This window comes from Struthio camelus, chromosome 25 (genome assembly GCF_040807025.1).
Source record: "Struthio camelus isolate bStrCam1 chromosome 25, bStrCam1.hap1, whole genome shotgun sequence".
NCBI lineage: Eukaryota > Metazoa > Chordata > Aves > Struthioniformes > Struthionidae > Struthio > Struthio camelus.
Genome location: NC_090966.1, coordinates 526,742 through 554,450, shown reverse-complemented (window position 1 = coordinate 554,450; position 27,709 = coordinate 526,742). Strand labels below are relative to the sequence as shown.

At 43.1% G+C, this 27,709-nt stretch overlaps 1 protein-coding gene across 4 annotated transcripts; it reads right to left on the bottom strand.

Moving 5' to 3' along the window:
- Positions 1 to 1,507: 1,507 nt before the first annotated feature.
- On the bottom strand, positions 1,508 to 27,467 carry MAP3K14 (mitogen-activated protein kinase kinase kinase 14). 4 transcript variants are annotated; one of them, XM_068918852.1, is made up of 17 exons: positions 27,359 to 27,415; positions 21,677 to 21,742; positions 19,557 to 19,840; positions 18,921 to 18,990; positions 16,963 to 17,173; positions 16,233 to 16,841; positions 15,017 to 15,154; positions 12,724 to 12,853; positions 11,833 to 11,964; positions 11,283 to 11,387; positions 10,437 to 10,600; positions 9,871 to 10,021; positions 9,104 to 9,457; positions 7,842 to 7,948; positions 6,483 to 6,627; positions 5,840 to 5,940; positions 1,508 to 4,925 (listed from the first exon to the last, which is right to left on the bottom strand). In XM_068918852.1, exons 3-17 carry the CDS (start codon positions 19,807 to 19,809, stop codon positions 4,761 to 4,763), a joined length of 2,835 nt encoding a protein of 944 aa, XP_068774953.1. In that variant the 5' UTR covers positions 19,810 to 19,840; positions 21,677 to 21,742; positions 27,359 to 27,415; the 3' UTR covers positions 1,508 to 4,760. The 4 variants fall into 4 exon arrangements, with proteins under 4 accessions (XP_068774953.1, XP_068774952.1, XP_068774955.1 ...); XM_068918851.1 differs by lacking the exon at positions 21,677 to 21,742 and having other exon boundaries at positions 27,359 to 27,467; XM_068918854.1 differs by lacking the exon at positions 21,677 to 21,742 and having other exon boundaries at positions 27,355 to 27,442.
- Between the last annotated feature and the right edge of the window lie 242 nt (positions 27,468 to 27,709).

Sequence of the window (27,709 nt, the reverse complement as noted above, 5' to 3'; positions counted from 1 at the left end):
AGTAAGCATGCTCCTTTAAATAGTAACAAGTGGCAAGCTTCTTTTCTTCAACTTGCCCACAATTGCAGCTGATGGTAGGGTAACCTCAAAGTGATGCTCAGCCCTGCAGCTCATCCCATGACTGACAGCCTCAGGGGCGGGGGGGGAGGGGGAGAGAGGGGATGGATCTAATGGATGAAAACATGAAATAAGAGTACCACAAAAGAAGGGAAAAGCCAGGACTTGTGGCTCTTCCAGGGTGCAGTCCCACTTTTCAGGACACAAGTGTTCCCGAGAAGAAGGCTGGCAGACCCAGGGCAACCACACAGACACTTATCCATCTTGGGAAGGCTAGCTGGGGGAGGAGGGTCCAGCTTTTGCCACTCACAATGCAGAGTGAGCAGACTGGCTTGGGGAGAGGCAGCAGGCTAGGTCTAGCGCAAAGGCTCAGCGTGAGCCGTTTTACACTGCTATGCAGACAGGTAGCCCTCTAGGACCAGAGGTGGTCTCGTACCTCCTTAAGCTGATCTGTATCCTTACAGCAAGGATTAGTGAACCTTAACAGCAACCAAAACACCCACCTTTTGCGTAGGCAGCTGAGCTGATATCTGTATTCACAATAAAAACATACCTACATGACAGCAAAACAGCCTCCCTGGCCCTGCAACTTGAAATTGGGGTTTACATTTCAGACAACTGATTTCACTCACTCAGTAGCAGTGTCATGAGTACACCTCTAGCCCCTTGCACTGATTGATTTAGTGGAAACATGTCATGTGAGTGGACAGATGGACAGTTGGACAGTTTCTGCCCAACAGTGAACAGAAGCACTTGTTGAAATATCTGGGTGAATCTCCAGAGCGCTATCTGCTTAATCTTGTGCTTCTGTATCAGAGTCTTACTTTTCTTGCTATCAAGGAGAAGACTCATCAGCTCCCAATACAGGGAATCCCCTGGCCCGGAGTGTAGTGAATAGTGCAGTGAATAGCATTCCCTGCATTCATTTATCAGTCATTTATCAGCGAAATCTGGTCCTAGTCAAAAACGTGCAGGAGACATCTACCCAGGACAGCTGGAAACCAGGGAGGTAGTTCACTGACAAAACTACAGTTGCAATACAGTGCAGGAACCGAGGCAAATTCAGATAATGCAAAGAGCCATGGTTTCTGCAAATCAGCCTGTTTTCTCAGATGGGCAGTTGTGTGCATGCTGACTTTCTCCTGACAGCTGTGAACAAGCTTTTAAGTCTCATATCCCCCCTGTAACTACCCTGGTGCTTAAGCACACACCCAAGGATACTCGCATGAAGCAAGACAGGGACAGGAGGAAGAAAAGGGACAACTAGGACATTTCATGGGAAGTATAGAGGGATGCCAACAGCTTTAACAAATTCTGTGCTCAGATCTGTCAAAGGTACTGCTGTCTCTTCATACCTGCAAATGACTTCTTGCCCCCAAAGGCTACAATATCACATAGCAGACATTTCACTGTTCTCCAGGACAATATATCAAACTATCGGCAATGAGAATGAAGAAACATTCCCTCCCCCACTTTTATTTTTTTTGTGAAAACGCAAGTTGAAACGTTAATTTCAAGAAATCACAGCTTTATAAAGTGTCATTCATTCAATACAAGCCAGTCATTCCACTGCCTTCCCCCACACCAGTACTGCCCATCCCAAAGAGATTATCAGCTTCATATTGCTTTGCCAACAGCAATGTGATTTTCCCAAAGACTTTAGGAAGCAGCTATATGACCAGAGCCATCTATATTGTCACTATTACTGCTATTTATCCTCCCTATCTTGAACTGTGGTTCTGTCCTAAAGACTAATTAAGCTATTACACACAGATTCAATCAAATTTTAACGTGAGTAATAAAAAGCTTCCTTGACTTTCTTTTCTGTCCATATTGCACAGCCAGCCTTTATCTGGAAGCTGGAATTTTTCTGCCTGTCACAGCAAAAATGACCGGCCAAATTAACAGGAAACTGTCCTGGCAACAGGAGAGAGTCAAGGAGATGCCAAGCTGATAGATGGAAAAAACATTAAGAACCCTAGAGATACTTCTGAGAGCAGAACCACATTTCAGGACAGTATGAAAGCACCAGTGGTTTGTGGTATCACTTAAAGCATCTTTCCCATCTAACAGGGACAGCTGCCACCACAGCCTGTTTGTCTGACCCTCACGTAACTGATTGTAACATGGAAATTTGCAGCCTCGCTTTCTCAGTTGAGAGGGCAGCAAAATACAAGTGAGGTTTTTGGATGAAACAAACAGGATGGAGATACCGGCTAATGCTGGTGTGAGACTACAGGAGAACATAAACACCTCCATCTACTGGATGAAGACATTCTGGATTCACAAGGGTTTACCACCTTTTAGCCATTCATGTAGGTGGCTAGAGACCAGCGTTAATGCTATAAATGAAGTGCAAGGCTCAGAGGTCCTGCAAACAGAGGGTTGCTGCAGTCTGTCCTACTGCTTGGCAGAACTTGAGTCAAATACCATCAAGGTATAGACAGATGTGGAAGTCACAAAAACAGATACTGCAAGGTCAGCAGCATCTCACCTATACAGTGAAGCATTTTAGAGTGAACAGCGAAAGCCACAAGCTGCACCCTTTGGGAGGGGAATAGGCTGTTCTTTCATATTGACACATTGCTAGCAGTTATTTTGCCAGACTTTTCTTAAGAACAACTAACAAGTTTTCTCCTCCCCCTCAGAGAGAGCCTGGGAAGGTGCTAGGCACAGGAAGTTTGGTTGCTGCCCTAAACATTAGTTTGGGAGCTGCAGACAGGTGTTTCAATCCCTTCTACTCCAGAGTCTGCAATTCTGTGTACTTTATGGCATCTGAAAGAGAGATTGTGCCAACCTTCCCATTTCCCCCTACTCTTTCCTGGAAGAGATGTGCGTAACGTATTAACTGTTTACTAAAAAGACCCTTAATATGGCTGCATTTCAGCTATTAGGTACCTATTTTGGACAACATATTAAGTGATTTAGAACAAAAAGTGCTATAAAAACTACACCCACAGTGGTGACAGGTTTTTTCAAGAGTTCCACTTTTTTCTTGCATCCCAAATTCAGTTTTCTGATTAAGGATGCCACCACCGAGGATACCAAGAAACAGCCAACGTTCTGGAGACCAAAGGGAAAGAACATCAGTTGCTTAGCAAACTTGAGTCCTCAAAATGGGAGACCCAGAGACATTTTTTCAGCTTATTCAGCTGTTTTGTAGCTGAACTTCACTCCATAAAACGGCAAACATTCCTGCTTCGTTGTGCCCCCCAGGACCAGCATGGATCCAGAAGGGCCCATCTTGCTTTTTGGGAGCCATTTCTCTATTCATCCCCCACTCAGTGGCCACTGTACTTACAGCATTCTGGAAAACACAGTCAAGCGACTGTCAAACTGACTTCCAGACATGTAAGGACTTAGTGCAGTCCTGAACAAGTACAGTCATAGCTTATTGCTCCCTCTGGTTTTGTTATAGAAGGACTAGCTGGATTTGGACGTCTGGACGTCTGGATTTGACCCATACAATTTCAGTGTGCTCCAAATGATTCGCAAACCCATATAAAACTCACCAAAGCTTAAGGCATTATGGGCCCAGCTGTCCATACCACTCCTTTAACATATTTTGACACAGAGGAAGGAGTACAAAGTGTAGTGCCTGTTTGTCAGTGTTGCTGAAGACAGGTTGAACTAAAACACCATGCAGAACTGGGCCACCTGAGCCACAGGCACGTTCCCTCTTGCCAAGCCTGCGGCAGGGCAATAATCTCCAGCAGATAGGCCGGATGGCTGGCTAGATTGATAGCTGGAAGTGAGTTTTTTGTTTTGTTTTTTTAAAACGTGCCAGCAAAATTCAGACCTTGTCTGAGCTTATAGAGCTGCTGTTTCTTCTCCCTCCAGGGGGAGCTGAATGGACGGTACAGCTCCAGTGAAGTCACAGTAAGGCAGCAGCAGCGGTGGAAGCAGAACGAAGGAATACAATCCTCCTACTCTACCCACCAAGGAACACAATCCTCTTACCCTTCCTGCCAGACTGTTTTACTCCTTTGTCGGTAGCAACACCAGAGAGGGAAGCGTCAGCTCCTAAATCAGGGAGGAGATATGAAGATGAGAGCTGCAAGCAAAGCTCTTTCTGGGAACAAAGCTCTTTTCTGATTCAAGAAGGAAGCATCTGTAGGGAAGGGTGGGAGGTGAAACAGAGAACCCATCTAGCTACTGCTTTCAGTTTTCCCCATGCAAAAGGCTGGAGGTAGAGATGATGCTACTCAAAACCTACAGAAGCATTAAGTTTTTCCTCCAGCAAGAAGAAAGTTAGCCAGCTCCCCTCGGCACAAACAACTACAGCTACACTGAAGATACTCAACCACCTCCTTCTAGCAGTCCGGTCACTATTGGCTTCCATTCATCTCAGAGGCTGAGCAACAGGTGTTCCCATCCAACCCCAGTACTCTCCTGGAAAGCACAATCACAGTCCTCTGCAAAGCAGGGATTTCCACCCACCATTTTCAAGCTCAATCTAACACTCATACCCAAAACAAACAATTCCCACTGTTCCGGGGAACATCGAAGCTCAGGACATATCTTGGAACTGGATCAGGATAGACAACAAGAACGGAGGCCCCAGAGCAGTGAGCCGCTGAACTGCTATCCTACTTCAGCACAAAACACCAGCAACTGCACTTGGTGCTTGATGGCAGAGGTGGTCGGAAGCTTTTGCAATTCCTTATTTCAACAAGCTGAAAACCTCCAAAGCAGAAATAGCCTCACGGCCTGTTCTCCAGTTGCCCATGCTTGACTCTCCACGTCCAGCTGATGCTGCAGTCAGGGGCGAGGGTGCACTGCAACTCAATACCAGAGTCAGGGACCTCCATGTCGTAGTGAACTGGTTGGCCTTCTTTTGTCACCAAACTGAAAGCAGGGACTGGTATCTGTGAAGCAGAACAGAACTGAGTGGCGCTTCAAGTCTCCTTCAGCACATAATAGAACATCCTGCTAGCAAACAGCCTGACTGGCAAATAGCTCCTAACCCGTGAAAAGCTCCAGGAGAGAGGCTCATGCCTGGCAGAAACATGCTAACTTTCTCCGATAAGAAAATATCTCAGAAACTGGACCAGCTAGCATTCACTCTGCTGCTGAACTACCTCACCCAGGTTTTTGGCCATCACTGGTGGTTCTTGAGCTGCAGTGGCTGTGTTTGGGCGCTGTGGATTCCTCTGTGGGCTAATGATAGTTCGCTTTGTGACCTCCAAGAGAATGATATATGCCCAAAGAGAACCAACACCAATAAAACATTCTGGACTTCTGCAACCTCTTTATTTAGAGAGGATCACCACATTTTACAGTCACATCAGTCTTGGTCCCACAAACAGTGATAGTTTCTTTGAGGAATTGCCAAAGAGGCCCACAATGAGGTTCAGTGGCGTATGCCAATATCTCCTCCGACCTAACAAAGTTAGAAGTGCCATAGCCCAAACCAAACAGTTTTCCTTTGCTGATATTACCGTTCTAGAGGAAAAGTCATATAATAATTCTCTTTTCTTTAGAGATAGGGGAAAGAATCTCTCTCTCTAGTCAAAGAAGGCTTTTTAAGCTGCAGCACCTGTACTTTTTTAAGATTGAGCTCAACTATGGTCTCTATGACAATAGGCACTGGATCATGATTCAGAAAATATTTTCTGGTATAACACTCATGACAACAGCACTGAAGTTATTAAATGTGTTATTAGTGTCTCTGAATGGAATCGTTCACTGGTTTTAAGGCACTGTGAGGCTGCATGTCCGAGAAGAAATTTCTTCTCGGACAAAGTGCAATAGCCAAAGAGCTCTCAGCTTTGCGTCTCACCTGGCTGCTTATCCCAGTGGCAATGTCTCCCACCTTTGTCCTGTGGAAATCTCTGATGTGCAGATTTTCTCCGCTTAGCAACTGAATCTGGATTTTTACTCCTGAAATGTGCAAGAGAAGTCAGTAATTTCTGCTGTAAGTACAATGACTTCACAGTGCAACACATAAAAATTGCCTGGTAAGATACAGGCATCAGAAGAACTGTTTTTTGTCATCAAGCATTTCATGTATGTATTCCTTGGCCAAGCATGGAGGTCTGCTGAAGACAACAATGACTCACAGAGCAGGGCTGGATTTAGAAAGAAAGCAGCTGAAGAGACATATTGATTAGTGAACCATGCCCTTAAAACTATTCTGTAGAAGTTTACGGTCATAAAGGATATATTTCTACACAAGGCAAGGCATAGAGCTGAATCGCTCTGGGTTCAGGAACTTCTTTGGCTCTTACTGCATTCTACAGGCTTGTATAATCTACAACTGGGGCAGACTTGGCATCTTGCCAACCCAAGTGCTTTTAGCAGGGTCTGTACTGACAAAGTAACTAAAGGGGAAGAAGAGCTCCAACACTCAATATCTAGAGGGGGTAGGATATGGAGAAAGCTGTACCCGATCGTTTATCCAGTCCTTCGAAAGACAGACTCACCATTGAAATAGCTGGGAGTGTCCGTGTGTCGACTGCGATTCAGCAGGTTGTTCCAACTGAAACTCTGTCCGTCTGTCTGGCTGTTCCAGGAATGAATCCCAGAGCTCATGGTGTCCCTCAAGCTATGAGAAGCCTTCAGGGAGTTCTGCAGAAGTAAGCACAAATCTGTCAAAGGCTCCTAAAGAAAATGAGCTTGCATGAGATAATAAATGGGAAACCGATATGCCAAGAAGAAAAGAGCAGAAATCCACGTGGATCTAGGCTGGGACTTGAGTTATTCAACATTTACCTGCCATCTATAAAAGGCGATGAATAGCAATATAACACTTTGTAGAAGCAGAAACTTATTCGCAATAGTCAAATCAAGAATTGAGTGGAAGGGGGGGAAAAAAAGGAAGTGGCAGAAGAATAAAGCATCAGAGAAAATTTTAACGTCAACAAGTGACATGTAACACAGGCAGGAGAAAACAGTTAACCATACATAAACAACCAGGGACTCTAAACTGCTGTACTACTTGGGAAAGCCTATACTATCCAAGAGCCACAGAAGCATTACAGAGCTGAGAAGAGGAACAGAAATAGGAAACAAAGATGATCACAATATAAAATGACTCCCATAGGTAGCAGATTACACAATTTAGCACTTTACATCTTCGAAAATAAGGACTGAAGGGTTTAAAATCAAATTACGTCCTTCCCTTGTTCAACAAGGTCTATTCACTATTTCTCATTGGTATTGTCTAGCTTATAAACACCAGCTTTAAGGCAAACAAAATCAATTAAACTTTGTATGTAAGAAACAAACTGTTAGGTCATAAGCATGAAAGGTTTAAAACAAGTTCACGGAGGACAGAACCATAGGCTGGTAGAGGATGTTCAAGAGGAGAATGTTCAAGAGGAATGTTTTGCCCTATTCTTATGCTCTTTCCCTAAGCATCCCTTTAGGGACCGTTGCCAGGAAGAGGTTCCTGGGTTACACATGCATTAGGTCCAACTCAGTACAGATCCTATGCTCACATTGTTCCTTCAGGTCCTTGCTTCTCCATGGACATGGTCAAGGCCGTGAGGTTTTCAGATCCACATGCTTGATGTTTACTGTGAGAACACAGCACAGGAAAGCGACTGGAGGAAGTGGATCCATGTTGGACGGCAAACTAAAGAACAACTACTGAAGTCCTAAACGTCCTGTTGTCCAGGAACAAAGATCTCTTTCCACAGTAGTCTTGAGCAAAAAGGGGCATCAAAAAGCAACAACAGACCCAAGATGTCTATTGGTCACAGCTGCCAATTTCCCAGAGACTGTTACCCTGCCACCCCTCCAAACCCACAATAACAAGTCTAGTGTCTGTTTATATTCACCTTCTCACTGGCATCTGATACAAAAGGGCTGTCGATACTGAGACACGAAAGCATTTGTTCTTGCTCCTCCAGCGAGTAAGGCTGTGACAGGCTGTTCAAGAATAGTTCTACAAGCAAAAAGGAGAGAGAAGACAGACATCTGCAGCAATTCCTTTCATGCCTTCCTGCTCTAGTGTCAGTTACTGCAATTAATACCCAAAGCTTTCTCAGCATTATCCACTCAACACTGACATTAGTGTCTGTAAAACACCTGACACAATTCCTCTGTTAAGTAGAGGCTATTGCTGCCATTGTGAAAATAGGGAAACTGAGCCAAAACCAACAAATGATTTGTGCAATAACACGTAACAACTCAGAGACGGGACAAGCACCCGGAAGTTCCCAGTTCTTGCCTATCACGCCATCTATCAGTATTCACTCTAGAACCATCTGCAAAAAGATAAAACTTAACTATTTAACTGCTGCAGTAACTTGCACTGAGAATATGCAGACCTGACAAGGCTGCTGAAAGTCCAAAGCTATTTCAGGGGAAAGTTGGACCCCAGCAACCCCTAAAATGCTATTCCTCAATTCTGTGGCAATGGTTACGCTTCAAGACAACTTTTGCCTAGGGTGAAGCTTTTCAATTCATTTATGAAGACAAGAAAATATGGGATAAAGAAATGGCAGTTTGAGATGTTCCGGGGTAGTGGAACTGGACTGGAACTTTATTAATTTTCACATTGAACTTTTGCAGCTGCTGGTAATCCAATTCCTTGGTTGGTGGACATAGGTTTTCCAATGCCCACAACAAAATAATTGCAGACTGCTCTTAACTTCACTGCTTTGTTTGATGTCTCCATCTGATAGGCTTATCTCTGTATTAAAAGAATTGGATTTTCAGTATTCCAAACTTCATATGAAGCTGGAATTGCAGACGATCTTTATAGGGTGCACATAAGCACGTATCTGAGTTGTTAGGCTCGGAGGCTGGCTGGTCCTCGAGAGGTTCCATGCCTCTTACATAGGATCACCCCACTGCTTGGAGACTAGAAGAAAATCCTGACCTCTACCTTTGTGGCATATTTAATTGCTTAAGAACTACGAGTTTTGATAGTTTCAAGGAAGGATGAGCAATTTGTGTAACAGGAGAGGAACTATGAGCAAAATGAGATCCAAGCACAAAACCCAGAAATAACTGTCAAGACGCCAAAAGAAAGCAGCTGTATTTTTATCACATTCGCAAGTAAAAAGCTAAATTCCCTGCATAGCACGTTGCTCACCTATTTCCAGCTGCTGAAGCTCTTGTTCTGAAATGGTTGTTGCTCTCTCCACATGGCTACAGCTCTTCAGGGGCAGAGGAGCCAAAGAAGAGAGAGGTGGAGGATCCCAGATCCCAGATAACTCCTTGCACAGGTTCCAAGGGGGTCCCTCAACCTCCTCAGTTCGCTCCAGAGACGGTGGTGGTAGGACTGGGCTTGCACAAGAAACTTTGACTGCCAGTTTTCCGTCAGAACCAGTCTCAGAAACTGGGCTCACTGTAGGGGGCAGGGAGGTCTGTTGACTGTTTTCTTTGTTCAAAGCTAGATGTCTAGGCTCTCTGTATTCCCCTTTCCATGGGCTTGTCACACCTCCCACTAGAACAGAAAGCAGATAAGCATTATTGCATTTAAAAAAAAAAAAAAGTCATGTTTGACAAGAAACGTGAGTTTCTGAACTGTATCTTGCTGTGAAATGCCAAGGTCTTCAAAAGAAAAAGATACATCATGTCTGCAAGCTCTTTCTACACCATAGAGGCTTTCAGCAGAATTAAGCTGAAACAAATTTTAGAGTGTCAGAGGGAAGACTCGACCACCAATATGAGTTACAGTCAAGAATGAAATAAACCTCTTTCTCAGTTTTGCTGAATACCAGACTTCAGCTCACTAGATGCAGTAGATACTTCACAGCTTAGACACATCGATAGTCTCCATAGGACTATTCAGACATAGGTGGTAACTGGCTGCTTTACCAGTGTAGGTAAGCAGCTTTAAACGTAGGACATTTTTACCTTCTTCAAGGGCAACAGTGGTCTTAGTTTTCAGTTCAGATGCAGATGCTCTCTGAACAGGCTCTTTCTCCAAACCCATTTTAATAATCTCAGCAGTGAGAGGGTTGCAGGAAGGTGGAATTTCCCTCAGAGGAGGTGGCTCTTTAGCTATCTGTGTAACAAACAGGAAGTGAAAGAGGTTAAACTAGAGAGGCTTCATTTGTTTTCAGAAAGGTTCTTCCCATCCTGAGAGTTTCCAACTGAGATTCTGGCATAAAATGAGACATCTGTTAGGTACAGAATCAAAGACCTGAGCCATAATTCTATTACAGCTAAATAGCTAAAAGGTCACACTTAAGTTGTAAGAAGGATGAGAAAAAGAAAGGAAGAAAGCAAGCCCTAATATGCATAACACACAGCAGTCTAAGGGGAATCAGAAATGATTAGCTTCCAAAGCAAGGTTTGCATCATCTTAGATGCCCAACGGGCTCTCAGAGAGCCTTCCTGAAGTGACTGCTGTCTGGCTAGGTATAATGAGATTTTACCAGCTTAAGTGCCTTTTACCAGAGATATTTTGGGTCACTTACCTTTAGACAGAGAGGATGATTGTAATACTGGGTCCAAGGGTGGCACCCGTTGAGCATGTGCAGCATCATACAGCAGCTGCTCCAGACATCCACTTTAGAGTCACAGCGCTTTCCCATGACCACCTCTGGAGCCATGTGAGTTTCTGTGCCAGGTACATAGTTCCCTAAGACCGCAATGACAAATTCAAATGAAAACTATTGCATGTAAAATAGAGAATTTTTCCAGTGCAACTGCTAGGAAGCCTAAGCGTCTTTTCAGGAAAAATGACACACAAGTCAACTTAACCCAAAAGCAGTATCACATGCTCCTGTCAGCTGTTCAAAGACTGCATTCAGTCTCACGCCTTATATTTGGACTAGGTATTAAACTCCTCTTCCCAATAAACTTGAAAGGCAAAATATGACCTTCCATTGGTGAGTTCAGCATTAAAAGAGGTGGATATGTTTTCTAACAGTTGCATTAAGAAGCATGGTAAAAGTCTCACTACACAGAAGTCAGCAAGGAATTTTGCTGGAGTGGAGGCCAGGATTCTTCCCCAGCTATTTACTGAAGTTACCTGACCAGCCGTACAGTTAGATTTCTAAAAAGTTCGGATGTGGTTTCTGGCAAGGTGACTTCTGGACTGCGAGATAAGGACCAACTTCCAACCTTAACTTAGTTTTAGCTGGCAGTGGGATACATCATAGTAGTATCAATAAATGCAAGAAATGCAACACTACGAGTAACATAAGTGTGGAAACACAATTGCTTGCAAATTAGCCATGCATAAATGTTAAAAAGAAAAAAAAAAAAAGAGGAAAGAGTCAGTATGGTAATTCTTTAGAATAACAGCAGATAAACCTTACCTGTGATCAAGCACTTTCCCAAGCTATCTGGATGAAGGTGAGCAGAGTGACCAAAGTCACAGAGAAGAGCCCTGCTTCCATCATCAGATAAGAGCACATTGTCCGCTGTCAAAGGGAGGTTTTAAATTAGTCAGTGTCCTTCATATTGTAGTCACTCATAGGGGGAAAAAAAAAGTCCAAAGCCCACAGAGCTACAGTCTTTGCTGAGCCCAAACTAAGGTCTATTAATCTTATTGAGCATCACTGGCTTCAGCAACTACACAATTGTAACTATCTCTACTTGTGAGCCACCAGTTATCTGTCCTGGAGATTCTTCTATCCCAGGGGCAGGGTATACTGGGCAAACAGCCTGTCAGATCCACTGGATGACAGAGAGAAAGAAGGGACAAATATTATATGCCCAGATGTTTAAAATGAAGTTAGGCTCCAATCTGAAATGCAGAGCAGAAAATCTAGTAAATAACCTTTTTGTCACTCCATAACTCAATCTCTGAGAAGTTTGCTCTTTTTTAAGAGAAGAAAGAACAATATATGTTAAGTAGCAGCCTACCTTTTACATCTCCATGAAGAATGTTTTGAGCATGAAGATGCTCCAAGCCCTCTAATGCCTGACCCAGATAACTAAGAGCTCTATCCTCTGGCAGGCAGCCGCTCTGTTTAATCAGCTGACCCAGCGAGCCACCTAGAAGAAAATCCACAGAGTTCATGTTAGAAGAGAATCCAGAGAGTTCATGTTAGCCTATCTGTTAAATACTTCTCAGCATCACCAACAGTCCTCATTTTTTCCAGAGCAGCAACGAGACCTGCCAGGTGTGGCAGTCCTCATCTTCCACACGTGGGTCTGTTCCTTCTGTTTATTCTTACTGCCCATGGAAACCAATCCTTTTTCATGCAGCCTTTTTGCTTAGCATCAATTTAACAATCTTGCTTTGTACCAAAAGCAACTACTTTGTCATCAGATCAACCACTTCTAGGCTCTACTGGTCATCAGCTAATTCTTCAAAGGCTGTGTTTTCCATGGTCCTGGCTGGGAAAAGAAGCCTCAGGCAATGGATACTTCTAGGTTTGCTTATACAGCATTCCCTGTTACAGTACAATGTGCTTTATAAGTACCATATAAACATGCCACTACACCATGATAGCTGATACTGATTTTTTGCTATGTGCTTTAGTGAGAATTTGCAGCTGGTGCCCAAGAGATATGCATCTTGAACTGGGGTGAGGGGAAAGGGGAGAAATTACTCCCCTCATAAAAAGATAATTTCTACCAGGGGCTATAATACATACCTAACTCCAACCCACTCAGGAACTAATGCTAGGAACAGCCTGGATACACCAAAGACTTAAAAGATTTAAAACTGGGGCAAGAGGAAGAGGAGATCAATGTCCACTGCATTTGACAATTACAATGGTGCTTCCATTGTGATTACTCCTTTCTCACCCTCCATCAGTTTCATGAAGATAGTCACCCAAGGCCCTTCCTTCACAGCTCCATACAAAGGGACAACTTTAGGACTTGTTATTGCAGCACATGTTGTTAACTCCTCTGCACGGAAGTGTTCAACTTGTACCTAGAGAAACAAAGAAGCAGCACTGAACAAATACTGACAAATTCTGACAGACTCATCCCTCCCCAGTGCCTGAGTCAGTGTCCTGCGCAGTCTAGCATCAGAGGCCCAAGAATAACCTTCATTACCACAGATAAATGGGTATAACAGTAAGTGGGAACACTCAGATTGAGCAAGGAAGAAGGGAGACACTAATCCTCAGTCCGAGTTAAGTGCAAATTGGTCAAAAAAGATGCTAGGTTCACATACATCTGGCTTATGGCTGAATATAGGTAATTTTCAGGGAGGTTTTTTGTTTTTATTTTATTTTTTTAAAGGTAATTTCTGTCTCAATTAAGAGGACATAACTGACAACTTAGGCATTCTGCTTTTATGAGATCTGGAAGGGAAAAGTCCAGGGATAGAGTAGTACTTGGAGAACAAACAACTCCTCTGAAACAGGAGGGAATATGAAATATGACCACAGGCAGTGATCTACACTATCACCTTTTTAGGTGGTTGTCAAGCTGTGCAGAAAAATAGTTTAAGAAAGACTCTAGTAACTAAGTTTGGCCAAACAAAATAAAATAAGAATTTGCTAAAGATCAGAAGGAAAACATGAGTCATTAAGATTCTGGTGGGAAAAGGATGTATCATATTTCTTCAGTGTCAGCAATCCAGCTAGAGCTAGTTTGCTTTAATCTCAAGAATTTGGAGGGCAGGTGCTTACAGCACCAAGCACAGTGAAAGAAGGTCAGGTAGTCCCCTTCTAATAAGGGCAGACAGCAGTAATTCCAGATAGTTACTGACGTAAAATGAAACATATCGTAGTTCAAGCGTTCAACTTGCGTGTTAGGATTCACTGGTTAGGAGTATGATCTGAGAAAATGTAGTGCTTATCTACAGCAGTATCCTTTGAAATCCTCTAGGAATTAGGAAAAAAGTTAACGGCGGCTTTGAAAGACTAACACTTCTCCTAACCTTGTGTCTACTTTCTCTCAGCACAACCCCACCTCTCCTTCCTGAAAATTTACCCCACTATTAACAGCTATTTCCCCCGAGACTGTGTATTGGTACAGTGGATAATAAACTGGAGTAGTTTCGTACTGTGAGAAAATAAGCTTGCCATGTTACCACGAAGCTCTACATCTGAAATGTGAGGATGCAGAATAAGAAATAACTTTCTACAAGTTTAAAATATTTTCTCTTCTATACAGCTCACAAATGAAATGGTTAAAAAAAAAAAAAACAAAAAAACCCAAGATGGCTTAGTCTTGCTACTTACATCTTTCCATTAGGCAATGCATCAAGTTGAGAGTGATGTAAACAAGAAAAAGTGAATGTTTTTATTTGAAAAAATACAACTTGCCAATTCTTTTTGCATATAACATTTCTGCACTCAAGACAAACACTTCCCACACACTCTTCTAAGTTTTCTATTAAAGAAATGTGAGAAACTTAGCAGTTTTACAGAGGTGATGAAACTATTCAAGTGTTAAGGTCAAACAGAATAGTTTACATTCTCATCATTTACTTGTATTATCACTCTAAGGCCTCCCATGGCTGCCTACAAATAAATATCTTCATTCAAGTTATAGTCTACATGCATCATATGACGACGTATCCTGGTGAACAATGGATTGTTATGCCAGCTTCTGGAGAAATACATACCCTTGCTGAATCTGTAACAGAATCACTTCATTATAATGTGCCAGTATTGTCTGCGACGCTCGCTGAGCAGAAGAAAACTCTGCTTTTTGAGTTTTTACTCACCACCTTATCTTTTCCCTACTTTTTCAATAAACACTTGCAACGTCACCCTTTATACTGGACATGCTTTAAGATGGGAAGAGTTAGATAAGCAGACAACTCCAAGAACCTTTGCCCCACCCCTAGTCACTAAGAATGCACTTAAAATCTTTTTGCAACCCTTGTAGCCTGTCTCAGTGCAGAAAAACAAAATGCCTCGTAGCATGCTTTGAAGGTCGAACGAACCTATTTCTGACTGCTAAGATGGACCCACTGTGCGCACACACAGGTTCTCTATCTGCCTCTTCTCTTCATGCCATCACCTTAAAATTTGCCCCAGACATATCCACAGCAGTATCATATTCCGGAATGAGAAGACTCTCTCTCTCTTTATGCCTTGTATCAGACAACTCCCACAATTTCTCATACACAGATTACCTTTTTGGCAGCACACTGAAATCCTGTCTGCTTGTCCTCTATTTTGTATACTTCTCCAAAAGAGCCAACGCCCAAAGAACTGTGACACTTGGTCCAGTGAACCTCTTCTCGGTACTCATAATCCACTGGCTTTAGTTTCTGGAGGTTAAAATCAGAAAATGAGATGAAATAGGCATGGAAACACATACACGTCAAGCTCCAGACAAAGAGGCTAAAATTTTCAGAAAAAGCACAATGGTACCACAGCCCCTCCCAGGGCAAAATTGCTTCTGTCACTGGCTTGAGGTGAAAGACAATGAGAGGATCTGCTAAATTTCTGCAGGCACTGGTTGATCTGAATGACTGTATCCCTTTGTCCTAAAGGAGCGCAACCTGTGTTTGGATAGCTTTGGAGCTTCAAACTACTCCCTTCACATGGAGGATATTATTACAAAGTGAAATCCTACAAATAAAACAAGATCCATCCAACTAAACACAGATCTCTGCGCGTGAGCTAGACCCTTTTTATAGTCAGCAGAGAGAGAAGAACCGTGCCTTGGGTCTCAGTGTAGACATATTCAGGCAAATAAGTCACATCCTGAACTCCACCGACAATACTGGTAGGGTTGTCTCTGATTGCAATGAAGAGATGAGAGCAGTTTAAGGAGGCTGGCAAAGAGCTGAAGTTAGGAGATATGAATCATGCTGGTAAGATTTACATGCACCTGCTGTGCCAAACTCCTGCCTTTGTCAAGGGATAACGAGTAAGTTGTTGGTTTACTGGCAGAGGTAGCAGATACGCTCTTTGCACCTTAACGATCTACGTGGCACAGGCACCTTTTTCTGTTTGTGTCACAATCCAGGTCATCTTATAGCCAATAAAATACTGCAGCCTGTTCACCTGAATGCACTGGACTCTTTCACAAACAGAGAGGTCGTTTTGGAAGACTGACTGGAAACAGAAACACTTCTCATCAATTTTTAAATAAGCCATGCATATTTTGTGAATGAGTAAACCAATTGGAGCCACCAATCTCTAAGACAGGGTTTCATACCCTTCTAAAAACAAAGTCACATCTCTAACTGTTGGGCTCTAGCCGTATCATTAAGAACCACTCAGAAAAGGCAGCCCTGCTACAGAAGCCAGTACGTGGATGCAGATTCTCTCTCCTGAAGAGAGAGAACCCAAGAGAAACTCTGCCTACCACAACACCAGGATATACGGTCAGAAGATCACCTCATTAAGTAGCACGCCTTCATTTTCATCTGCTTCTTGGAATTGTTCCTTCAGGTCCAGACCGCCTCCTCTCCACGTCTTGGCTAGGCTGGCTAAATTTTGTGGTTCACCGAGACTCACGCTCCCCTTCAAGGCATCTACCAAATATTCTTCCACAGAAATCTTGTCCGAACTGGTTTTCACGGACTGGTTGACGCACCTGGGGAAACTGCATTCTAAGTTTAGGCTAGATAAGCGATGCTCACTGTTTTGATAGTTGAAATCACCATGGAAGTACGTTCCCAGAGCATTAAGTTTCATGGCATGGAGAGGACTGTCCAGAGGTGGGAAATGAGGAGGTATTATGTTGTACGGAAAAGGATGAAGTGTTTCAGGCTGCGGAACACTGTCCCCCTGATAGTGACGTTTCCAAACATGATTAAGGCACTGAACAGGGCTAATAAGCTTGTGCAGCTCCGTTTTGTACTGGCTCCTTGGTGGATGGAGTTTGCCTGCGGACAGAACTTTCCCGGGTTTCTCAAACAGCAGCGGATCATACACCAAATCCTTGCCAAGTTCTGAAACCCAAAAATTGTTTCTGTAGAGAGTACTTTGGTGTGTTTCATCTTCCTAGAAAATAAAACAAAACAGCTGAGCAGGAACCTCAATACAGCCACCCAAAATTCAATTAAGAATTGTAGGAGTTCGCAGGGGACCCAACAATACAGAAGGATGATCTAAGGAGCCTCACCTGGACTGGAATTGGGGTACAGCTTTCTTGTTCTGGAGTTCTGGGACCTCGCCGGCCAGCAACCACTGTTTGTATTTTCAGCTTGGATCTTTTCTTATGACGTTTCTTTCTGTTTTTACCACGATGCCTCCCTCTCCAACAGGTAGGTGCCATCTTCCCCTCCGTTGCATGGGCCACATTGTTAGGGATTTGATCAAGACTGTCTGATCGGCTATTGAAAAATCAGAAGGGCATAAAATCTCTGAAATCTGATGAGGAAAGCACACCTTCAGTTAACAATTATGACCAACAGAACAGGAATAAGAATTAGCAATACTGCCTTCTGAGATTTTAAGAATAGAGAACTGTAAGATAACTTCTTGCCTTCTAATAGGCAGCAATTAGAACTTGGACATCAGAGCACAGTAGTACATCTAGCATTGTAAGAGAGAAATACAGGGGAGGAAAAAACAAACACACAAACAAACCCCAAAGTGTTAACATGCCCAGTATTTGCAAATTCTTCAAGGAACAGCAAGACAGGGGGCAGAATAGACAGTGAAAATCACTGAATGCTTTCAGGTTGCTTTGAGATAGTATGTGTCTGATTTTTAGTGAATACTGAGACTAAGTATAAATGCAATCTATTAAAAAATTTTGTCAAAAATAATAAAAGCACTCTTAATATAAACATATTCTCTATTTGAAAGGATAGGCTTTGCATCAAAGAAAAAGGGTGACTAAGGGCACTGAAATGAAACAGCTTCAAACAGCCAAAAACTTCTGGCATGTAGAGCTCAATTATTATAATGTTACAATACTTTTTCTAGGAAGGCATATACATACAAAACAGCACTGGCCAGAACAATATGTGGGGGCCTATGCAAATATCTCTGAAGAAGAATATTTGCTTGCAGTTACTTAATACCAATCATAACAGTTGTCAAGTTGTAAGAGGAAACAGGAAATTTGATCTTCAAATGAAGAAATCATAATTGTTTCGTTGAGCCATGCAACATAGTCATCTGCCTTTATCGAACAGTGATACAGTTCATAGCCAGCTCAGCTTCCTCCATCATTTTCTGCTGTCTCGGTGCACCATTAAACACGCTTATCAGACCCAATAAGCAGGGTTCTGGGTTCTCTGGGTATCACCATATTGCCTTGACCCTGAACACATATCTGATGTGCATTCCACATAAATCCCCTAAGAACTGGCCCACTCCATTTTTCTTCAGTTGGTTCACAGAACAGTGTTATAGAGTTAGTGGGCAAGGTCAAACACACACCCCACAAGGCCAGATTCAGCATCTGAAAGCTGACGCAGAACAGGCAGCACCTTATTCTGTAACCCAGTTACCCACTTCAGAGAACGCTGGAGGTTTATTGGGCACATCCTGAAGAGAAAGATGCCCATTGTTCAGATGGCTTCCGATAAGCAAGTCCCAGAGCTCCAATTTTTTAATGCAACTTCTGCTTCCCCTTTACCTCTTTCAGTTTCTCTTCACAACTCTTTCTATTTCTGTGTGTTTCTGATGCTGTTATTAAGCAAAGGTTCTTCTCTCCAACCCATCTTATTTATCCTCCAACTGCTGCTTAACAGTTCAGTTAAGGAACAAAAACTGCCTCTTGGATCTTCCTACTTCAGGCCCATGAACCTCACAGGAAAGGATCTCTTAGCCTCCATTTTCAAACAGATCCACCAACCCAAATATACAGGCAGGTTACAAGGGTCAATAAAATAGCAGGCATTGATAATGAGACAAATGCAAGGTGTCTTGAGTGGTGTGCACTTATATTTCCTCCTAATAAAATAAGGTTTTGAGGAAGATGCTTGGGGAAAGACACGCTCTTAGGAAAAGCTAATCCAAAGGGAAGTTCTGGAAAAAAAAGTTGCATGCACACAGAGTCAGTGTGATTTGAAACAAGTCAGTGCAGAAAACAGTGAAGGTGGGTTTTCATGTTAAGAGACTTCTCACCTGTAACGCTTACTATGAGCGATGAAGGATCTCTCTGATAAAGTAGGGCTGAACTCTTGACTGTTTTCACCTGTGTGAAGAAAAAACAGGATCATCACACATCTTCAACATTATGCAAAGCCTCTGCTGGTAACAACTGGACTAAGAAACACCTCTACTATCTTGCTAAACCAAGCAATAATCCAGACACACAAATTACCACACAGTCACGCTACAACACCAACGGTACGTTCTTCCTCCTCCAGCATTAGATAGCTTCCCAGCATTGTGATCTCCTGATGCCTCAAGCTCTTTCCCACCCAATAGTTTTGGTTGTTTTTTTTTTTTTAAACACCTTTTGGAAGTCAACCACAAATAGATGATGCAGTGGGACACATTTCTAGTCAACAAAGCTACGTGCAATGGCCATATGGTGTTTTGTTATTTATGCTTTATTCAGTAGATGCTGCCACATTATTAAGAGATTTCATGAGCTGCCTAAATAGACACTGGGATGTGTCACCAATTCCACCCTACTTTGGATTACAAATAGAATTCAGCTCAGCTCAGCTCTCCAGGAGCGCAAAGCGAGTGAAATCTCACACCACATTACACATTCCTTTTTCTCAATGAACAGCAAACCACCCTGCTACTTACATTCTGCTTGGGCAATAATAGAAATTGATGCAGAGCCTCCTTCTGTTTCTTCTTTTGCTGTTCCTTTGGTGATTACATCATTCAAGATTTTCCATGGACTGTGAAAGGCAACCTTCTTTGAATCTTCTACTTTGCAAACACTACTCTGCTTTTCACTCACTGTCTCATTCAGCCCCTTTGTAGCCGTGAGCTCCTTCTTGTGCTTGATAGTTGGGTCAGGGGCTCCTTGGCATGTAATTCCCATCACTGCCATTTCACAGGTTCAGAGAGTCACTGAGTAAGAACTGAAAAAAAAAAAACAACACTTGTTACAATATTTAACTTCACAGTCAGAAATGACTTGAAGTTCATGAGAAACAGGAGGCAGCTGAAGGCATCAGATACAAAATAATTTAAACCAAATCAAGGTCCTACCCAAACTCTGAGCAAGAAGCTGAAAATGAACCCAGGACTACCAGCTCACCATCCTTGACTTGTACCACAGAAGAGATGAACAATCAGTGTTATTCTCAGTACTAAAAAGATAAGATTACTAAGGTTTTAAAGCAAAATATGTTTCTCTTATAATCTTTTAGCTTAAATACAAACAATGGAACAATACAGAAGAGGGAACTCTCATATCATTAAATAGCAGGAACATTCACAAAAAAGAGGAGACGTGAGAGATCAGATCTGATGTCTGCACAATCTCTCTGCACCTAGGAGAAATTACATTGTGCCCTTACAGTACAAAGCTTTTAAATAGTCACAAAATCCTGCTAACTGTCCTCGTACTCAGTCACCCTCAAATCCCATTTCTCATTTTTCCTTCCAATGAAACAAGGCTAGGCAAGCAGCCTGCCCATACACATCTCCTGCCTTGCTCCCTTCCCTTCCCCTTAATTACCAATAACTTTCGAAAACCTCACTCAACCATAAACAAGCCCAGTAAAAGTAGTGCTCCTACAGTGTATCAGGTTAATGCAAGCTGGTGTTGGACAGAGGACGGTGATGGTGCTGGACAAAAAGGCAGGCAGAACTCAGCTCCTTTCCTCTCTGCTTGGCAGCTGCTGCCAAGCAATCAGCCCAGGCTCTAGCTGACCAGTTAGCATAAATGTAGCTCTAAACAAGTCCCAGCACATGCCAAATCTTGGCCACTTGGCAACATGGAGGAACGTGGAAGGGAGCCAAGGGTGGAAAGGGAGAAGCATAAGGAAGTCTGGAAGCAAGGCACTAAGGGCAGGGTAAAGGTATATCATGAGGTATCAGGGATGCGTAGAGTTGAGAGTTTCCTACAAACACACTGAACACAAAACCACAGGAAATCAGGCTTTGGTTTAGGTTCTGTTCCCCCTGCCATGGATTCTGAAAAAGTTCAAACATGGTTGTTTTCTTTTAAACCAGAATATGTTTTATCACCCCTTAACTGTAGGGTCATTTCCTCATTCCACAGTCCTTTCACAGTTTAAGTGCAAAATCTTAAAACAAACATTTCCATCATTAAACAAGGCATGAAAACCCAGAAACCTTAACAAACATGTACAGGTGTTAAGCACCACAGACCCAATAGGAGGAGCGACGTTTGAATGGAAGCCACTAAAAACAAGTTAACATAACTATTATAGGAGCATGTCTTTGAGGCTCACCAGTTTAAATCCGCAGCAGGGATTTTCTTTTTTTTTTTTTTTTTCTTTATTTGTTTTCCTGGGGCAGCAGGATATTTATTCTGAACAGGCTCCTGGCTACACAAAGTTCAATCAGGAAAGCTACAAAACAAGCATCAATGGGTGCTCAGTGCCTAAAGGGCCACCAAGGAAAGGGGAAGGAACCATTTGGGAGCCAAGTGCATGAACCTTGGTGTGATTTGCAAATGAGTCACCTAACAACCTGGTAGGTATACAAGAGAAGTCAACAATGAGCACATTCAGTGGCTAAACACAGAACAGCTGCTGTGAGAAAGAAGTGCCGATGACAGTATCCCACTCATTACAGCAGTCCCTCCCCCTCTTCTCTCCAGAAATTATGTCAAATCTCAGTGCTGTAAAATAATCCCTTGGAGCAGCAGAAAGATAGCCTGCCAGATGACTAACCCAAGCCACCAGTGACCAAACTGACAAGTTCAGAGCTATTTTTATACTCACTCTCTCTGATTTGCATTAACTCTTCTCCTCACCTTCAAGGTTTGCCAGGCAAAGCCATCCCCATCTCTGAAAATACGTAATTGTACAAATCACTCCTCAGTTTAGTTAAAAGGCAACAGAGGGAGGGGAGAAGCAAAATCACAAGTCCCTGTCTCCCTCTTAAATGGAAAAGAGTAACATGGAAACATTACTGAGATTAAAGTCAAAGTACGTACCTCATTTGCCAACTTAAAAAAAAAAAAAAGAGAGAGAGAGCGAGAGAGCTACTGTAAGCAACATCCTCTAGCTTAGCACACAGCAGTCAGAGTGCAGACAGCTTAATGGGTGACTCGGGTCTAACAAGGCTGCGTAGGCACAGAGACTACAAGCCCAGCCCAGTTTAATTGTTGCCACGTCATTTTCATGTTCATGGAAGAATCAAAAACCCAACTCCCTAATGGCATGTACAAGGTGAATTTGGGAGAAGTCATGATTTTAAAAAGTCAGAACTTTAAAATAATTATTGAGCCATTAACTTCTCTTGAAGCCAATATTCAAAACTGAACAGACCAGATTCATCTCTATGCCCTTTGGGGAAGGGGGCGATCTGCAGAGGTGCAAAGCATTCGTAAGTCCCATTAATTTGCATGTAGGCACTCAGCCCAGGCCCTGCATGTAGCTCTTTTTGATAGAAAGCTTTAGATAAAAGGAAGCCTTGGGAGCACTACATGGATATCTGAGGTTCCACGGCAAAATCAGTAAGAATAGAATTTACCCACCACAAGGCACGCTGGAGCAATGTTTCTGGTTGCCTATTTACTTGTCACCAGGATGAGCATGTTTCCAAGGACAGACATAAGTTATACATGTAACATTAAGAGCCACAAGTTATTGAACTAGAGAGTTGTTTCTTGTCCAAAGCTACTCCTCTGGTTTTTAAAGCTCCCTTTCTCTTGACCAAGTCATTTAGTTTCAACTGTAATTCTTGATTTCAATATTCCTGATTTTCTTCCTTCCTTGAAAATAACAAACCCATGCGTACACCCACTGAAGGAAGGGAAAGTCACGTAATGATGCAGTAGATAAAGGTGAATACTACATCCCTAACCCACAAAGGGCTTTTGCAAGCTACACCAGTGTTAAAGACTCCTTGCATCTTATCTTCACTACGATCATACACTCACATCTAGTTAAATGTTAGTTCTTACTGCTGCAAAAAAGAAAGTACGTTTTTACAGAACGAAAGACATCCACAGTATCACTTGCGTTGTGGAGATACTGGTTCGTGGCAGTGACAGCTCCTTCCTCAAATAACGTCTGTGCTCCTGTGAAAACCTGACATACAGGACAAGGCCATCCTAGACTTGTAGGGAGTCAAAACCAAGGAGAAACTCAAACTTTCCTGATATAAGAGATACTTGTGTGCTTTCTGCTCCTTGAAAACTCCCTCCTTCCCCAAATATTCTTTAAACAAGTCATGATTCACCCTCTTCAGCAATTCCATCTCAATCTTGGCTGCTTCCACTAGAAGCTATTTGTAGTAGGGACCTTAAAAGAACCGCTTCTTTTGTTATATGAAGTTACTATGTATACAGAGAGACTCATAGCTGGACAAAGTAAGGCAAATACCTCTCCAGCCTCCTCTGAGATCCTGCTCAGTCTACGTGGGTCAAATCTCCCTTGCCAACTGCTTTTTGGAGAATTTTAGTCAACATCTTGTGGAGCAGCCTGTAGTTTTGGTTAAAAAAAGAGACTTGGGTAAGGAGAGCTTTAAAATATATGTAAGACTTCATATATCGGCTTCAAAGCATGCAGATTTCTTCTCCTAGTTTGAGTGCTAATGTTCAGTAGCAGTTTCAGATTGACAGTTAGTTTGAAAAAAAAAAAAATCATGTTGTCTCAGTGAGGTTTCCCACTTCCTTATTGAGAAGGGTTTTATGAACAACACATTAACTTAGGTTAGCCTTCTCTTTTGCAGCCGCTATTGGTTTATGAGAACATACAAGTAGAATTTTAGCAATGTTACTTTTTTGCAGTGATCAGTAAAGCAACACCATAAGATCAGGAATTTATTCATCACTATAACTGGGAATGTCAGTTGAAAAAAAAAAGAATATACCCTAAGCTTTTAGGGGCCTTCAATTTCTAACAACTGTAGCTCTGTCAGTAGGTATTTGAGAAAGTGCCAAATATGCAGCCAAAAGTATCTGTCTTGAGTACTGGCTACAAAACTACAGTAAAGACATGACATCTCTCCAAAACCTTATCAACAACACACGCTTCACTTGAAAAAAAGATGACAGCTTGTTAAAAAACGAGTTACACTAAAGATCTGGTCTGGGCCTGAGGAACATAGTTGTTTGCAGAACTCTTTCAAGCTCTAGGCACTTCTTCCATTTGTTCCTAACTTCTCATCTTTGTCTTTGCTTTGATATGATAGATGATCTTCCCTGCCTGCCCACGTTTCAGATGGAACTGAAATTAAGAAGGTTCCGCTTTCAGCCGTGTCAGTTTAAGGCATATTATTGTAGCATGGATCTGGGTTGTTATTTAAACAAGCTCAGTACAGTCAGCAAGAGAGAAGTTTCAATTTGCCTCAGAAGGGATTAAAAAAAAAAGTTATAGTACACAACATATAGCCCTACCTTAAAACACTTTTAATGCCATTTTTAATGTTAGGAGAAAGCCAGATATCTAAGAGTTCCACAATAAAAACAAATAGAACGCCTGATTGATTATAATACTGGTGAGTCAGATCACCAGCTATCATTCAAGAATATGCATAACCTTCACCTCCTCTTGGTTTAACAGTGTTATCTATGTGTCTCTACGAGGGGCACCTATACAGTTTTGTCTGGTTCCTCTAGGTCTCTCGTGTACTGTCAAATACTGTCACATAAAGGTTTACCTGAAGATGATCAGTTGCTTCTACCTAAACCACCCCAGAACTCTGGGATCAGTCTGAAGGATTTCACTATCAGTATTATGTTCATGAGTAAGCTTTGTTATAAACGATAATAAATATGTAAATATATTCTTTAAAGTGGTTTGACAGGAAATATTTCAAAACCCAGTTTCAGCCATTTATGTTGCATACTATAAACATCAGGATAATAAGCTTCAACTATCTTTTTAGTTGCCAGACATTAATATATTGCAGTAGTTTGATTACAAACTCCGTAGGAAAGTATTTGATTGAGTTTAATCAATAGTAGAATTTTCAAAAGTGTCTAAACACATCTATCTTAATTTCCTCAAGATTAACTTGGGTACAACTCACCCCTTAACAACTCTTTTCATGTTGTTGAATGAGGATATGAATAACACCATTTACCCAAAGTTTATAAACATCACTGCATCCCAATTCATTCAAACCAGTTAATTTTTCCAAACTGCTCTGCGAACAAGTATTACAGAAAGTATTAGTATGAACAAACTTAAGTCTGACAAAGTTTTGTTTTCAAATCTGACTTAGCTGTTTACATATAAGCTTTCAGAACACAGCTTAAAAACATCCTGATTTTTAAGACCCATTTGTGGAGTGAAGCTATTTCCTCAATTAGAGCAAGATGGTATATAAGCACTTAAATGGACAACTTCTGACATTAACCACAAACATGCATTAAAATTAATTCTGCCCAGGTAAACAGGACCAAGCTTTCACCAGTTATTACTGAACATTGCTGTGTGGCTTGAGATTTTCAACTCACATTTACAAAAAAGCCATGTAAGGCTACAAGAAAGCAGTGATGTTGAAACGCTAGGCAAAAAGGGAATTTCTGTTACTTTTAGTATGAATAGGAGCTTTTCTACATAAGCTTAATTCATCCTCTATCTTGTGAGCTCAATTATTACAATTTTATACTAGAAACGTGAAGAAAACTGACAAGTTTCTTTGTCCATTCTGAGCAATACTCCATGAGAGAAACTCCCATTTTAATTGCAGCATCTAAGACCCGTCTTTTAGACGAGCTGCGTTCTGTATTTTTCAGGGCCTAGCAAGTTAATGCTACTAAAATGTGGTTAGCAAAGCTCAATTTCCTATAGATTTAAGTCTCCCATGCCTAGGCCTCTTACCCCTCCTTTTGGTCCCCCAGTGCATCCTCTTGATCTCTCTTCCACAGCATCTCCAGACCCTTCCCTAATCCAGGTCTCTTCCACTCAGAGCCAGCTGCTCTTCTTGGAAGTTGGAAAATTTTCTGTTGTCCAGACCTTTCTCCTTTTGTCTCCGCCAGCAAATCTGACTGACATTTGCCAATGAGCTCAAAAGTTGCAGGAGAAAGGCTAAAGAGACAACAGTCACGTTTGCCTCCTCTCCTTCAGAGCAATAATTAGTGACCATATCACTCTTACAAAAGCTCTGCTCTAACTTCTCATATTTAACACTGCTACTCTTTATCCCAATTCTTCTTTCAAAGCTCGTTAACGCCAGTGATGTTGGATCAGGTCCCACAAACCCTTTTTTATTTTTGTTTGTTACATGCTCACTTGTTATAGTCCTTCTTCACAGCATACTATTCAAAGACTCAGTCTCTCATAACAGTTAAAATTTAATAGTTAATAGCAAATGACTCATTCCAATGGAATCTAGTGGCTGTGCCAATAATAGATTTTAACTTAGTTAAAACGCAATAAAGCACCCCCGACAGACACATATTTGAAAGCCTGATTCAATTACTCTCATCACTATTGTTATAGCTAAGAAGGTGCGACTTATTACTCATAAAAGAGTTCAGAAAGACAGTTTAAAAAGAAGTTTAAAAGTTGTTTATGGATGCTAGTTTCAGATTGCCGCTTCTTACATGTGCAAAGCCCTGAACACATGTTTCTAATGTAACTGATTAAGTAGACAGGAAGCATTTGAGATCAACCACAGCAGTGACTTATTAATCAGCAGAGAAGTATTTTAACCTTTTGCCAGAAAAAAAAGTTGTGTCAAAGAGAAGTCCTATGGCTAGATATGAGAGGTGAGTAAACAGACAGTTTAACTGAACTTCAGATCTTATTCAGTTGTATATTTTGATTAACTGATCTCAAGCCTGCCTCACCCTCCCCTCTCCATGGTCAGGAATAGCTTGGTAAAACTGCACCTAGCAACATCCAATCAAAACAGCAAAGGTGGCAACTTAATTTCTTATCTAGTCGAGCGCTCCAAGACAGACACAGCAGGCAGGAAATCAGTTAACTCCAGAGCCAAAAAGGAAAGTTTGCTTTCGAGCAGAAAAATAACATCGCAGCTCAGAAAAAGAAGAGAAAGCAAGCGAGCGGCCCGGTGTTCTCTGGAGACGCCAGCAGCGCAGGCGGAGAAGAAAGCAGCCGCTCAGCGAATCCAAGCTACCTTGGGGTGGGGCAGCCAGGAATTTCGGGGACGGCTCCGCAGGGCTCCGGCGGCCTCAACGGCCGCTCCAGGAAGCGGGCGCCGCCCGGCCCGGCCGCCGCTCGCCGCCTCCGGGCTGCCCGGCGCGGCGCGGCTCGGCCCCGCCCGCGGCTCCTCGCGCACCAGGAACGGCCACAGACGGGCGCCCGCGGGCCTCAGGAGCGGCGCGCCGCGGCGAGGCCGCCGCCTGACAGCCGGGCTCGCCGGTGAACGGCCCGAGCACCGCCCCGGCCCCGGCCCCGCCGCCGCCCGGCGGAGGCGCGGCGCGGCGCGGCGCGGCTCCCCTCCCCCCGAGGCGGGCGGGCCCGGCGCGCAGCCGCACCTACCGCTCCGGTGCGCGCGGGAGGCTCGGCGCGGCGCGGCGCGGCGCGGCGCTGCCACTCAGGCTCCCTCAGCGGCGCCCCGCACACTGACAGGCGCTGGCCGCCGGCGGCCCCGCCCCCAGCGCCGCTCAGCCAATAGGCGCCGCTCGGACCGCGTGGCCTCGCCCCGCCGCCCGCGCGCCGCGCCACGCCGCGCCCCGCCGCCCGCGCGCGTCCAACCGGCGCCGGCCGCCGCCGGGTGCCGCCCCGCCCCAGTGGGGCAGGGGGCTGGCGGCGAGCGGCCGGGGGCGGCTCCAGTTTCCCAGAAGTGGGCAGGGCTTCCTGCAAAGTGCTCCCCGCCCCGTCGCTTCCTCG

Excerpts from the sequence above, each read along its gene's own strand:
- MAP3K14 (XM_068918851.1), bottom strand. The coding sequence starts at position 19,809 with ATGGCAGTGATGGGAATTACATGCCAAGGAGCCCCTGACCCAACTATC. Across the intron at positions 17,174-18,920 it reads GCTCATAGTAAGCGTTACAG|CCGATCAGACAGTCTTGATC; the intron begins GTGAGAAGTCTC and ends ATTTTTCAATAG. Across the intron at positions 4,926-5,839 it reads CCACTGGGATAAGCAGCCAG|ATACCAGTCCCTGCTTTCAG; the intron begins GTGAGACGCAAA and ends TCTGCTTCACAG.